Here is a 16041-nt window from a genome sequence, read left to right on the forward strand (position 1 = left end):
GAAGATCTGATCTCTATCGCTCTTTATACTGACCTACAGGTCGAGTTACCAAGTCGACGCAATTCTTCTATGTGTCTGTTATAAACCATTGAGTTTCCACGTTGTAAGCGACATCTGCACAGAACATTGGTTATTTTTCTTCCGTAGACATCTGTGAGAGATTTACGAACCTTCTCATTCAGCCGGTAACTTTCCAGCTACCGCAGGGTGATATTAATGTCACTTTTATGAAAATTGGTTTGTTTATTGAATTTTGCGATGTTCAAACACCGCGATGTTCGTATTACAAAACAGTTTTTCTTTCGGAACTTTAGTATATTATTCTAATGCACAATATTTTTTCAAACATTGGTTCTTGTTAAAGTTCTTGATAGTTTAGTAAGCATTTAAATAAATATTTATTTGCCGGTAGGTATCTTGGTACTTGGTGTAACGGGCTGGCGTCCTCAACTCGACGTCAAGGCGCCTATTTTGCGTGTCGGTACGGTAGGTATAATCTGTGTTTATTATACAATAACTTATTTTAATGCAGCTTAGTTTTATAGTTAGTTTTCACAGTTGAGACTATCAGGGCAAAAGTGGTGTAACCCAATTTCTTTTGTCTATAATATTACTTCAGGTCATAATAACATACATAATTAATTATATTATTCGTGTACAAAAAATAATAACAATTAAATATTTTTATACATGAAAATTGCATCCAAATATAAAATAAATTATATACTTTAGTATCATTTGCAGTAATATTATAGAATAAAAATTGAATGTCGGCACTACTATTGCGCTGTAGCCTTAATTAGCCTTAGTTCGCTGCAATTTAAATTGTTTTTCGGAACCTTTAATAGTTCCCATTTCAATGTCGATGATTGATACAATTGAAAACTATTTTGAGGTAACTTAAGCGACCAAATACCATTTCCAGAGAATAACATATGATACCAAATATATAATGAGTAAATATTTTCATATTAAGGCAGAATATTATATTGAAATAGAGTATTTAGTAAGTGCTTTTTGTTAGTAAATTATGCGTAAAAAATACGTAGCGGCAATACAAATAAAGCATTGCAGTTGTAAATATCGATAACCCTTTCAGATAAAGATAGGAAACGAAAGCCACAAAACAGTAACAAATTTCGTCACCTTATTGACAAATAGAGCGACGCCAAAACAATATTTTATCTCTTACAAATAATTTCATTTTGTTTATGTATGACTATGTTTATATAAATTATCAATTTGGCTTTTTAATTAGGTACGTACAATCGTTTTTGCGTTTTTGTTATTGCAATGTTACTCATTAAACATTGGCTAACTTGACACTACAATAATTGTTCGAAATAATTAACGATTGCGATGAACCGTTCTGAACAAAATTTTATTTTAATTTCAGTATACATTTCACTGCATTCGACTATTCTGTTAATTGAGTGAAAGAATTATTGTAGAAAAAAATTAAAGCGGGTAACACCGCTTTTGCGTTGATAGCCTCAACTTAATTTAAAGAATACCCTTTCATTGTCTATGTTACTTTTCGACGTATGAAGGACTAAATGGACATGTTACTGACCCATCAAGTTGACTTAATTTGTCATGTCATCTGAATTCGTTAAGACTTGGAACGAAATGTACAAGTTCCAACACACGATTATGCATTATTCTAACGACCTTACCTGTATTTTCACCAGTTAATTCTTGACGTCTGATGGCCTCTGGAGAAAGGTCTGAAAAACATGTCCAATGATAACGAGGCGAAGTGCTACAAATTCTGTAATGTGCACCGATGAACGCCAAAGTAATTGACTAATTAACTACGAAAATGAGAAGTATATTAACACAAAAAAGTCCTCGGTGTACGGGAGGATATAAGGAATTAGTAGCAATCATAAAGAATAAAATTAGTGGCATTGCTACTCGACTCCTGATGTCGTTTGTTTTGTTGATATTTTGACAACGTGAGATGAAAGTGATAATTTACATGAGATGTAGACTGCCAACTAATTTTACTATTCCATCATTATGAAGCATGAAATTTTAGTTTACAATTACCAAGCCATATTTTAAACTACTGCTAGAAACAATAAAAACCCCGTGCTCCGTAGTATAGTACTCGCAACCAAATATTTAAAAACAAAGCTGTAATTAATACATATAATAAATTGAGTTCTCTTTGAACCTACCATACCCAGAGGGGGCTGAAAAAAAAATTAATATTATATTAATAATAAACGGATTTTCAGCGCTCTTTATAAAAATTTCACCCTCCACTTCGAAATTCGTTTTATTAAAAAGTTGAAAAGTCTACAATTTATAAAATAAGCAAAATAATGTGTTAAATCAAAATGAAAATTTAGACACACTCTTTATGAACTTTTAATAAATAAATTGCAGTATAAATTAGGCAGAATGTGGGAAAAATTAAGATGGTTATTAAAAGGTAGTGAAAAACCAAGATGCTTGTTTTATATAATTTGTAAAAGACATCGAAATTGCGGTCCAGTTTATAGGGTAAAAATGGCGTCGAATAAAAGACGGTGGAAAATTCTGACAAAATTAATAATTTTGTAAAAAATTTGAAATGTTGTAAATATGTTACACTAAAGGAGGCAAAATAAATAATTGAAAGTCCATGTGAGAGTGGTTACACACGACGACTTTTAGCAGTGATGCAAACGTGCGTTCGTGAAACGCGCGATTGCATCGCTACACTTGCGACTTATAGGCGTACAAACGCGTGACTGCATCGATGCAATCGCCTATAAATCCCAAGTGTAGAAATGTAATCGCGCGTTTGTATCGATGCAGTCGTGCGCTTGCATCGCAGCTTAAAATCGCGTGCGTGTATAAAGGTAGACGATTAGCGACTGCATCGCTATTGCATCGCGTTTGCATCGCTGCTAAAAGTTGCCGTGTGTAACCGCTGTTACTGTATAAGGCACGTACATAATTGCAACCAATATCATATTTTAAATCCAATTTACATATACCTCTTTCTATAACTTACACATTAAGATAAAACGGCCTTTAATTCGAAGCCTTGAGGCCTAGTTCCCACTACGCCGGACCGGCGAATTTGCCGGGGAAACCGGCACTCGGACTTGGTGTTCATATTAACCCGGATCTCGCAAGAAAACCGGTGACTGAAGTCCTCATCTCAGTCGAATTCAGACCACTGCGCACGATAGACGACGAAATTGTGGTATTGCGGTGGTATCTTAGAAGGCTTAATTTTACTCTATTAAGAACACATTGGGTACATCCTATTTTACGGGAAATGTTTTTAACGGGCCAACTGAGAATTAACGAGTCAAAGTTCTTCAATTATTTTCGAATGACAGCATCCTCTTTTGATGATTTATTGGGACGACTTTCGACGTCATTCACATTACTTCGGCCCGGGCGTTCGGCCGACAGTCTGTAGTGACAAACGCTCCGGCATGTGAATAGCTTCATATAAATTGTACAGCCACTAGCCTTTCCGGCTGTTTTACCGACCCGGCAAATTTGCCGATAGTGGGTACTAGGCCTAACATAGGACTAATCTTTACTTTTCTTAGAACTTCACATTATCTTTTTGCTCAATACAACAATATGTGGATATTCTATCATAATGTAGATAATTCATCATCAGTTATTACCGTACCTCATGCCTACCTAACTATTACAACATATACTCACCCAATGGCACTGGAGGTATATACGGTTGGACATCAGAAGGAGGAATGTTGGTGGCCAGAGGAGTTGCCGGTCCATTCACCAGCACAAAACCGAGATAGTTGAGGATCTTTTGCGCTCGGTTTTGAGATTGCTTGAACATGAAGAGTTGGGGATGCTCGTCGATGAAGTAAGTATCTAGGACGCCTGGAGGAAAACATATTCACTGGTTCACTAATTCATTTAAGGGATGGGTAATTTTCAGCAATCCTAGAGTTTCTTATGGATTCTTCTCAGGGGAATCTGCCTCATGAATAACTAGTAAAGTTTAACCAATGTGAAGATTAAAGCTTATCATAGAATAAGTTCGAGTTTGTGTCGATATGATGTGATTTCCAATTCACCGTCGTTACGGAAACAATTCTATAGCTCTAAGTAGATTGTCATAAGTTTAGTTCTTCATTATATTGCAGTTTACATTTGTGAATATTTAGTAGCAATGTGTCTCGCTGTTAGTGGAGGAAAACTTTGTGATGAAACCTGGACGTCGAAGAAGGTTGACAAGCCCTGGAAAACATGTAACCCGCATTGGGCCAGCGAAACGGACTATGGTCTAAACCAGGGGTAGGTAAACTTTTTTAATTAGGGGCCAGAGAAACTGAAATTTCACAGGTCAGAATTAAAACGAAAATGCTTTTCCTTTTGAAATGTTTTTAAATTATCAGTATTATTATGTAGTGTTATGTTAATTCCTGTGTATGTTAATATGCATATGGTATTTTTAACCGACTACAAAAAAAGGAGGAGGTTCTCAAATCGACTGTATTTTTTTTTATGTTACGTACCTAATCACTTCGGAATTTGTGAACCGATTTTGATGATTTTTTTTGTTGGAAAGGGGGTACCCTGGGGTACTCAATGCAATGGTCCCCTTAAATTTGAAAAAATAAAAATCCACCCCTAAGAGTAGCAAACTACGGGATGAATCCAGTTTCGCGCACTTTCCAATAAAACTTGACAAATACATGTAATTCCACGAACTTTTGATGTCGGTTTTTTTTATGAAAAAGTTATGTGTTGCGATATCGATGTAGCTGTGAAAATATATTTTCGAGGGCCATACACTCGTACTTTGTCCAACATAAGTGTAAAACCTCTACTTAGAAACTCGTGTCCAATAGGGGAACGCATAATGGATTGATTATCATCATACATCATGATCGTGTGTAAAAAATCACAGAATTGACCCCGATATTAGAAATAACTAAAGAATTAAAAGGAATCTTAAAAAGATATTATTGGAGCCATGGGAAAAGTTTTAATGTGTATTTTTTTGTTAATGATATTTAATCGGTGTTCAAATAGTAACAAATATTGTGAACTTACCATTAAGGAACTTCTGGTTCTCAAGTACGTTTAATAAGAAGGGAATGTTGGTCTTGACACCGCGAATACGGAACTCACGTAAGGCGCGATTCATTTTTGCCGCTGACGCGGAGAGGTCTTGAGCGTGTGAGATTACCTGCGATTGATGACAAGTTAACAGTGACTGTTTGTCTTAACACTTCGCGGTTAATGCTTAAGCTAAAAATGTTTTTCTCAAATGTGTTTGGACCGTGTTGAAGGGACGAAAAAGTCGTGCGCCTGGTGGTAAGGGACACGCCTATCCATAACTGTTGTAGTGCCATTCAGAGCTTTAAATCGCATGACAGAAATCACTAACGATCTTGAATTATAAATTAGTTTTTATATATGTTAAAATAGAGCAATTACAATGCTGATTTGAGATGTTATACAATGGGATCCTTGTTACCCGTACTTAACCAAAATACATTACCAGCACTGAGAGAGGAAGAATTATTCCTGCTACAAAACCAGGTAACGTAGCAGGAATGTTTGTTTATTGTGTAAAAATCATAATTGCGACGCAAAAAATCTTTTTTTTACACGAAAAAGGGGCAACTTTGCACATTACCTTGCCATCCTGTGGATTCTTACTTACGGCTAGGAATGTATTACGATACGATTTTTATGAAAACCAATTCAAGTGCATACGATCTAAAGATTTTTTGTATCGATTAATTTCAATGCGATTTTCAAGCGAGTCAATTCAATGCAAAGGTAATATATGTGAGCATACAATAAACATTTTGTAATAATGTCATTCATGATTCATATCATCAAACTAAATATTTGTAAATTCAGATAAGAACAAAACTCGATTTATATATTATATTTAGTTAATTTTCAATTATTTTTTGTGAAACTACTCCACTAGTTTGTTATAATTATTAATGCAAAGATCACTTGGAAAAAAATCTTTTGATCCGGCCGACCGACAGACGTCTTCTAGCAAACAGTGCCGGACGTTGTGCCAACTAACCCACGGTATGAACCAGCGAACCACACGAATTTTTCTATGTGCTTGTTGTTGGATCTTTGTATTTGGTTTCTCAACGACTTTTTAGCCATAGCGCCTTCGCCTTCGATCTAACTGGACTCGAACCAGCGTCTGTTGCCGCACTGTGGCTACCGCTCCCTAGTAGTACCAATTGAGCTACAGACCAAGTCTTTATGAATTTCCTAATGGCCTGTTGCAGATTTTTGTAATGGATTTAAACAGAGTATTAGTCGTAGCGACACCTTTTACGAAATTTATGAAATGAACAATGAAAACAGTCCATGTAGCGGTCTGTATAACATAAACAAGTATAGGGACTTACTTTGACAAGCAATGAGTCGTAGTACGGGGAAATAACGGCTCCAGCATATGTAGAAGCAGAGTCCAGGCGGATGCCCATACCCTCACCTGATCTGTTGACAATTATCAAATATAGATTACAATAAAGGTGACCTGGCTTTGGACACTTAAGTTATCCTTTGGCCTTAGTACTAATTGCACAATCTGTAATTGTAATACATTTACCTAAACACCTCAATTCTTCCCGTGCTAGGCTGGAAGTTATTTGCCGGGTCTTCAGTAGTGACTCTGCACTGAATGGCATACCCTTGTGCCTTGATGTTGTCCTGTGTTAGTCCCAATTCGGGTAAGGTCATACCCTCAGCTACTCTGATTTGGGATTGAACTAGATCCACACCTGTCACTTCTTCAGTAATTGTATGCTCTACTTGTAACCTGAAAAAGTACGATAAATCATTAAGGAAAATGTAGCTAATTGACAGAACACAGGTGATGTGGCCAAACGTTCATCTATTTTTATCATCATCATTACAGACCAAAAACGTCGAACGCTGTACACAGGCCTCCCTCAAAGATCGCCAAAACCAGCAAACTATGTTAGATTTCTGTGCCCGCAACCTTTGCCAGCAGCCGGCAGCTATCTATTAAACTCCGCACTGGGCTCTTGCAGTGCTACATCTGACCAGTCGTTCTTTATGGATGCGAGTCATGGCCCACAAAAGACCTCAGGAAGAAACTTGAAGCGTTCGAAATGTGGTGCTATCGTAGAATGCTCCGCATCAGTTGAACGGACAAAGTCACGAATGTCGAGGTCCTTAAACGTATGCCGAAGAAGGTGGAGTTGGTACGCACTGTCAAGCAGCGGAAGATTGCTTATTTGGGTCATGTATTACGACATGACAGATATCATCTATTGCACACTATAATGATGGGCAAAGTAGCTGGGAAGCGGAAGGTTGGAAGAAGGAAAATGTCATGACTTCGTAATATCAGGTAGTGGATCAAGACCGTAGAACAACTGTTCAGGCTAGCTCTGGACAAAGAAAGATAAAGAAAACTGACTGCCGACCTTCAATCATGGAGAGGCACTTGAAGAAGAAGAAGAACATTTGCCAGGACGACGGTCCACCATATCGGATGGTCTACCCACGCTGCGTCTTACATCATCTGTGCATATGGCGTATTTTTACGTGCAACACGACGCACAGACGATGCGCGTTAATGCGACTCAAACGAGATTTAGGCGCAGCCAATAAACCTTTCCACACATTTAGAAATTCAGAGGCGCTGTAAACGTACGTTCCTGTAACGCGTGTTACGTTAGCGGCCCAGTGGCGTGAGCACATACCCCTCCCCCGCCCCTTTCTTCAGTCTTGCGACGTGATGTTGTCGTTGTTGAATCCATTGAAATGCGTGTGAAACTCGATAGAGACAAACGCTGAGCCCACGCTCATTTGTATAGCTCTACACAGTCCTCGCAAAATAGCTAGCCAACGCTATCTGTTTTGCAAGGAATATGCCCTTACTATCAATTAAGTGTTGCAATTCTTCGGACTATGTTGTTTTACTTAAAAAAAAATCTTACTATCCCATTATGAGCGTAATTAAAAAGAACATAAAACTAAAATAAACAAGAACACTTCTTCGACTCGTTAGCAAGTGAACGTACACATCAGCTCGCGAGTTATGCATCGAGCATTCGATGAGAGGGTTTGCTACTTAATATCATTCACCGTCACACCACTGGGCACATGTCTCCGTTAATGAGATGGTTTAAGCCATGGTCCACAACAGTGGTAGGAAAATTTCCACGACGTCTAGAGGTGTTGTGGTTCGTCTCTCAAGTAGACTATCAATATGATAACAATTTTGCCTAGTTGAAGGGTCGGGAACTCTTTTTTTAAACTGTGATTGAGTTGTACACCCTTGAATTTTTTTAAGTCCTGTGGACCTATTTCTGTATGTAAGTGTAAATTTTAATAATATTATTATCACTTGAAATTTTATATGTAGAATTATAAACTAGACATTCTGTGACACGGAAGAAAAAAACAATGGAAGTGCCTAAAGCCTCAATTACTATCAGAACCGATGTCGCCAAAACTCACACATTTTTAATTTGAAACTCTACAAAATCTTGATATTGATTAGTAATAATAATAACGCACACACTCAACATAGCCCCGCACCAGGGAAATCCTGTATCGCGGGTGCCATAACACACACATAGACAACCACAAATTACACCCAAACAAATGTAGGCCATACAAATATTTCGCCCGGCCCGGGAATCGAACCTGGGATCTCTGCGTGGCAGTCCGGCATGATAACCGTTCGGCCGCGGAGACAGTTATTGGTCGTAGTTTCAAATTTAAAAAGATATAACAAATTCTGAATTGTTAATATAATTTAAACTTTACCCTGTTGGCATATCGTTGAAAGTTCAATACCTATTATTGCAAGTTACGACGTTTTGATGTTACATTGAAATTTCAATCAATGTGCTGCCATCTAGCGGTTCATTGCTGAAGGACGACGAATTGGAGTTATCGACATAGTTCTCCAATAAAGAAGCGACCTTATTGCAGGGGTATAAGCTTTACTTTCGTATCTTGTAATAAAAAAATATTTCGATAAGCGGAAAATTGAAAATTTATTACAATAAAACTTTCCGATGATGATAGATAATATTTTTGGTGCGGCTATCATTTTTGCACTCCAAAACAGCAGAAGAAGGTATTTTTCTAGGATTTTAGAGAATTTGCACGAAAAATGACACAACCAGACCATACGACGAGAAAATGGCGAACTGACCTCAGACAGGTCTTTCGAGACCTATAGTTGGCACGCGTCAGACGCTAACTAACCGCTTCTACTGTATTGACTTTATTGTTCTGTGTTCTGTGATAAGTGATAACTTGACAAGTTACCTGGCATTAACTTCGATGAAGTAGAAATTGCCTTTGTCGTCGAGGAGGAATTCCACTGTACCCGCATTTTCGTAACCAACGTGTCGCGCTAAGTGTACTGCGCAGTCCACCATTTGTTTACGCACCTGTATGAATAAGAAATAGATAGATTAAACGTTTATATAATGTACATTGAGAAATTTTGTCTAGGGAACCAGGTGGTGTCCTAATACCCAGAGGACAATAAAACATATCCTTACATTTATCATACGTTTCTACCCACTTACGTTTTCTACCCACATACATCATATAGATAGATATACTTACGGCTTTTGATTTCCATTGGGGTAGGTCCAAGTATTATTCTCTTCTATGTTGTCTACGTTGACGATCTTGGTGGCCCAATGGTTAGCACTGTGGACCTTGGATGACGAGGTCGTGGGTTCGATTACCAGTAGGACCAATTTCGGCAATGTAATTTTCTAAATTGGTTCTGGTCTGGTACTCATAATACAGGGAATTCCTTAGTTTGAGACCAGGCAATCGGTGTGGTTATCTGGCACATTATTATTTTCCACTGCTGTGTATGGGTTTCATCGGTAGAGGTACGGTTTTATAAAATATTCATAGTCACCAGTACGCTTACGAATTGACTGACTTATCGTATTTGTTCGTACATTTAGAAAGAAAGAAAATATTGTTTATTTGGTCTCATTTTATCATAACAAATTTAAATTTAAATTTAAAGTAAATTTTATCAACTAAACATGAAGATCCAAAATGGTTTTCACTCAGCATTTATCGAATTGTGTAACCTCTGTGGTGGCCGAGAACCAAAGCGGACTTTACATGTTATCTATGCCTTAAGTTATGAGTCTATAAATAAAAATATCTCGGTTATGATTACCTCAGGGTCTAGCCTAGGTGCAGGTGCAATTTCTACAACCTTCTGATGGCGACGTTGCACAGAACAGTCGCGCTCGTAGAGATGCACCACGTTTCCAGCTTTATCACCTATATTAAAATATTTTAATATAGATTACAATTACATTTTCTTGTAATTTTGCACGATTCCAAGTATTTTATTTTATTTTTTTTTAACAGAAAATATCGCGTATATTTGTTTTTTTTCAAACAAACTAACGTTTCGGACTCTCTACATGTCTCATGGTCACGTATTAATATTAGATGTAACTGGTTGATTGATGACTTATATACCTTCACAGTGAGCATTTGATCTATATACATAGAACCCGAAATGTTTTTTAGAAATAAATATTTTTTTTTCTATGAAAAAACCTCCCCTGAAAACTTTGTAGAATTATGTCAAATTCAAAAAATCTAAATTAAATAGCGTGTATTTGTGTTTTCAAACAAATGTAACGTTACGGGCCCTTTACAGGTTCCGTGGTCACGGGTGACTCGTTGGTTTGTTTGAAAAAAATCAATCCAGTGAAAATAAAATATTATTTTTTTATAGCCCCACACTAGGGACACCCCATATCGTAGGCGCTATGGACACAAACATAGACAACCACAAATTAAACCCAAACTCACGAGAGAAATAAATGTAGTCCATACAAATTCTTCTCCCAGCTCAGGAATCGAACCCGGGACCTCTGCGTGGTAGACCAGCATGGTATCCTTTGGCCTCGGAGGCAATTATCTTATGTCTAATTTTATTTATTATATGGAAAACTAGAAAGTTTTAGCTTAAAGTTTTGCTAAAAAGATTACTGTAAATCGCTCTACCGTAATATTTTCCAAATGCACGTTAAGACGTTTTACCTTTCATGCACCGTTCACTTTATCTCGCATGATCAATCTGACATTCGCTTCAATAAAATGCCATTTAAACTTCACTCAATGAGTAAACGATTTCTCTGATAAGATATCTAGTGACTTGTTATGTCGCTTTGCAAATGTGTTGCACTCGTAGATAATGTTTATATCCACGTAATTTTCTATTTAGGCTCAAGTTACATTGCCGCAGAACTGCGAAAACAGAGCTTCGGCGCGCAGTTTCCGTCGAGTCACAGCCGCAGAATCTCATGATTTCGCATGATTTTTAGAACCACGAATTGGTTCGAAACGTGTCGAGCAAAAATTCGACTTAAATACGCGAGTTATCCGTTGTCTTAGTTAATATATAGACTCTATATACATACGTACTCTCACGATTGTTTCCCATTGTCTATAAGGATAGATAATGAGAGACAATTGAAAATAAAACTATTTTTCGGATCTTACCTAGAAGTTGAACCTCAATATGCCTCGGTCGTTCAATGAACCTCTCGATGAACATGGACCCGTTTCCAAACGCGCCAAGCGCCTCTGAAGACGCACGTTCAAATGAGGATTCCACTTCGCTCATCTCGCGTACTACCCGCATACCGCGACCACCGCCACCGTACGCTGCCTGAAAATCACGAAGTGGGTTCCACAAGAGCTTTTCGATAATGTATAGAATACAATACTGGCTAATAATAGTAGTAAGACAATGCTGGAGTGAATAGGAATTTTTCTAATGTTTACCATAGTTCGGTCACGTCGTCGATTAACATTACAAATGAGATTGTGGGCTAGACGTGCCTTAATTATCAATAGAAAATATACATTTCCCATCTATAGCGTTGTGGACAATCTCGGCATTTTTCACTGACATACCTCTCGTAATACATTTTATGACGTTCCATTTTTTCATTGCTTTTTTTATCACCGTAAATAATATCAGATATCATATTTGTAAACAATGTACTACATTTTGTGATGTATTTAATACCTTAAAAATAACCGGCAGACCGTGTTTCTTGCAGAATTCGAGAGCTTCTTGTTTTGTTGTTATTGGACCATCGGTACCGGGAACGATGGGGACTTCTGAAAATTTTCATTAAAATATTTTAATATAGATTAAAGCAATTTCTTTTTAAACTAAAATTTACATTACGTGGTACAGGATAAGGAGAACGTTGCGCTTACCACTTGCGATTTAAATTCATCTCTATGCCGCTTGTGATAAGAAAAGTATAAGAGTAGTTACACACGGCGACTTTTCGGCAGCGATGCAAACGCGCGTTCTTGAAACGCGCTATTGTATTGCTACATTTGCGATTTATATTCATAGACGATTGCATCCATGCAAACGCGCGACTACACCGATACAAACGCGCGATTGTATCGATATAAACGCGCGATTTTATCGATATAAACGCGCGATTGAATCGATGCAATCGCTTATAAATCACAAGTGTAGCGATGCAATCGCGCATTTGAATCGATGCAGGCGCGAGTATGCATCGCTGCTTAAAGTCGCGTGTGTAACCGCTCTAGTGTTAAACTTAATGTGCTCTAAATTGTATTATATCACAGGTAAGGAATATTTCAACAGTACCGTTGCGTCAGATCATCAGAAGCCATCAACGCTTGTTACGATAATAATATTTTTTTTTATTTAGACATCATTAATTAGGTTACATAGTATAATAATATAATACAAGTAATCCAACTCCCGCCTGTTCGGCGCATCCATGCCTACACGTCGGAGCGTAGGGTTTGTCACAATATCATTTTAGTTGTATTAATATTGAATGAATGAACGAATATTTTAATTTTGCAAATTGTATTTACGAACAAACACACATAATCCGAAAAAAAAGGTACGCGTCACTGAAATAAGTTTTGTCAAATTCAATAGGTACTTGCATATTGATATTTTTATACCAGTGTCGTGGCTTGGTATCTCATTATGGGAGTATGGTTGTGAAATAGAAACGAAATGCTGAATAATTCTGAATTTGATGCATTTTTGTTCTAACAACAATAAACACAACGATAAATATAGAGTGAACGCTTCGTCCAAAAATGAATAGCGCGTGTGATGACTCGCGTTGTGCATCACGAGATTATTCGAATATGTGCGTCCGTACACGGCGCGCGGCGTGCGTGCACACATACGAGTACAAGTTACGCTACTTCGTTTGTATAGAGTTACACTGCTTGTCTTATTGTATTGCTTTATTGTCAATTATAATGTGAGCGTAGTTTAACACAGTATTGTTTGATTGTCAATTTGTCATTCCAGCAGACCGTAGAGAATCAAGATTCATTTAGAACAAGGCTTATGTACCTGTAAAATACGTTCACAACAACAGATGATGAAATCTTACTCGCTTCAATGGCAGCTTTTCTGGCAGCGACTTTGTCTCCCATTTGCTGCACGACGGCTGGAGATGGACCGATGAATCTTAGCCCTGCATTGATCACTGCTTGGGCGAAGTCCGACCTGAAAATAGTTCAATGCCATCATATTGAACTGTTATTGTGAAACCCAATTACAATCGTGATATTTGGTATCTGGGAAATTTGGAGAAAAACGATCGCACTATTTTAACGTTTAAATGAAAAGTTAAAAACTCGTAAACAACCTTGAAAGAAAGCGTCTTATTATACATAAGAGTTATAATTCCGATAAAGAAAAACGCTTGTTACGTGAACTCTATTGAAAACGTCAGTAAGGTAGCAAGACGAATGTTTATGTACACATATTGTATTGGACATTAAATGGTAGTTTAATAAAAAATAGAATCAGCATCATTGTCAACACTTTTTGCGCCCCATTGCTGAACACAGGTCTTTAAACTCCCAATGCCCCGTGTACATCAAAATGTACATAATACGAGCCCTATACCCCACCTACGGTGGGGTCGAGCTCGGCCTGCGGCGCGTGGTCAGTTTCAGATTACGGGGTGTGCTTATACTCTTCGGTGACACAGAGATTAAGTACTATGGGCGCTTGATGAGAAGATTCAAGATTCGATCCCTGATTTGAGCCAAAAAATATTTTTAAATTGGTTGTTCTGGTCAGTGTATTCAGAGTATTCAGGGCCCTCAGAGTTATCGTTACTGTGCTACTCGTAGTACAGGAAATTCCCTTGCTTCAGATCAGAAATTTGGAGTGATTGTCGGGCATTTTTTCCGTAAATACTTTCTCTTTTTGGCATATCTTCCAAGAAAAAACAATCTAACAGAGAGACGATCGAGATAGAACAACGCTATAAGTATCTTATTTGCACTACATCGGGAAGTATGCCTTACATTTTGAACAATTGTGAAATCTTGTACCGTAATAGTCTCCGGATCCTTACGTAAGGTGACGTGCAGACGCTACGGGCTTCGCCCACGGCTACACCTCGGCCTACGGCCTCGGCACTTATGATTTTTTAAAAATTACCATAGCTCTTTAAGAGTGGCCATATTTACAAATGGCAAAAAGTAAATTTTGACTGCAAATTATTATTAAACACACACAGAGATCCCCACATGCAGATTTTCAACTGAATTAGCGAAAATTTCCATCTGCCGCCAAAAAGTTTGTATGGCAGCCATATTAAAAAATGGCGGAAAATAAATTTTGACCGCAAATTATTATTAAACACCCATAGAAACCCCCACATGCCGATTTTTAATCAAATTAGAGCAAATTTTCATCTGCCGCCAAAAACACTTCTATATTGAAAAATTACGATAAACTAATGTTGATCGCAAATTATTATCAAGCACTCCTAGAGACTCCCACATGCCAATTTTCAAAGGGATCAGAACAATTTTTTTTTCTACTGCCAACAAACGCTTGTATGGCGGCCATATTTGAAAATGGCGAAAAACCAATTTCGAACACAAATTATTATTTGGCACTTCGAAAGGCCTCCCATGCCAATTTTCAGCAGAAACAGAGCGAGTCTCTTTCGGCGGCTATTTTTAACGAAAAAAAAAAACACTTATATGGCAGCTATATTAAAAAATGGCGAAGAAATATTTGACCCCAAATTATGATTAAGGACTCCTAAAGACCCCCGCATGCCAATTTTCAGCCGGATCCAAGAAAGTTTTTCTTCGGCCGCCATCTTGAATATTTTTTAACCCACGCAGTTGACCAGTGTTACCCTCTATGACATTTCTTCAAGCACCTCCTACCTATCTCTAATAGTTTCCGTGTTAGGAGGCTTTGTATTTTTTTAATTTGTATGGCGGCCATCTTGTTTATTCGAATTTCGAACATTTTATACTTCCCACAGAAAATGACCAGGGTGTATCTCATAAAAATGCATAAAAATTCCATGTATAGTTTTTGCAGGCCGTTGATAACTTTTTCATATTTTCCACATTTAGGTGTTCTCATATTTGATTATTTGCTTTAGAATCTATCCGCACACAACGGTATAAATATCTTTTTGCCACCATATCGGGAAGTATGCATTCTATTTCTATCAGTGAGTAAGAACTTTACATATATAACTAGATGGCGCGCGTTGCGCTGGGTCGCTAAAGCGGCCCGCGAGGCCTTTCTTTATATCTTGTGTCAAATTGGGAGTTGAACTTTATGTTTCAGTAGAGAATCCTCTTTAGTTGAGTTTAAGTGGGAGGAATCTGCGGAGATTCAGAAAAGTCAATTGTTTATGGCGGCCATCTTGAATTTGCCAGATTGGATAATTTTTGATCCCGCTAGAACCTGACCAGGGTCCTTGACAAATTTTATTTGAAAGTCATACTCCCATCTCCAACGCTTTCACCGGGTCGTTTATCACGGAGACCTGGTCGACTTGGGTGTTGCATGTTGCGCTAAAGCGGCCCGCGAGGGCTGTGTATGAGGCTTGTGACTTTAAATGTAGGAAAGACTTCGTCTGTCAATTGGTAATTACTTTGGTTTCATTGGTGATTTTTTTTAGTTAGGTTTATTTAGGTGGGAGGTAGCCAGGTAGTTGACATAATCGTGGC

The 16041-nt window shown here is 37.7% G+C and overlaps 1 protein-coding gene across 4 annotated transcripts in view; it reads right to left on the reverse strand.

Annotated features, from left to right (window-relative positions):
- LOC113239708 (pyruvate carboxylase, mitochondrial) overlaps window positions 1–16041 on the reverse strand; it is a 33838-nt gene that overhangs the window by 12787 nt on the left and 5010 nt on the right. Inside the window, exons 4-14 of one of the 4 annotated variants that reach the window (XM_026476795.1) lie at window positions 13434–13549; window positions 12050–12144; window positions 11518–11686; window positions 10175–10281; window positions 9289–9413; window positions 6584–6793; window positions 6381–6471; window positions 5044–5179; window positions 3682–3864; window positions 2184–2198; window positions 1677–1727 (exon numbers count right to left, since the gene is read on the reverse strand). In XM_026476795.1, coding sequence (XP_026332580.1) covers window positions 1677–1727; window positions 2184–2198; window positions 3682–3864; window positions 5044–5179; window positions 6381–6471; window positions 6584–6793; window positions 9289–9413; window positions 10175–10281; window positions 11518–11686; window positions 12050–12144; window positions 13434–13549 — 1298 coding nt within the window. The remainder of the gene's footprint in view (window positions 1–1676; window positions 1728–2183; window positions 2199–3681; window positions 3865–5043; window positions 5180–6380; window positions 6472–6583; window positions 6794–9288; window positions 9414–10174; window positions 10282–11517; window positions 11687–12049; window positions 12145–13433; window positions 13550–16041) is intronic. The other 3 variants (XM_026476797.1, XM_026476796.1, XM_026476798.1) reach the window with 3 other exon arrangements.

The sequence above is a fragment of the Hyposmocoma kahamanoa genome, unplaced genomic scaffold (genome assembly GCF_003589595.1).
Source record: "Hyposmocoma kahamanoa isolate Upper Pololo Valley unplaced genomic scaffold, ASM358959v1 114, whole genome shotgun sequence".
NCBI lineage: Eukaryota > Metazoa > Arthropoda > Insecta > Lepidoptera > Cosmopterigidae > Hyposmocoma > Hyposmocoma kahamanoa.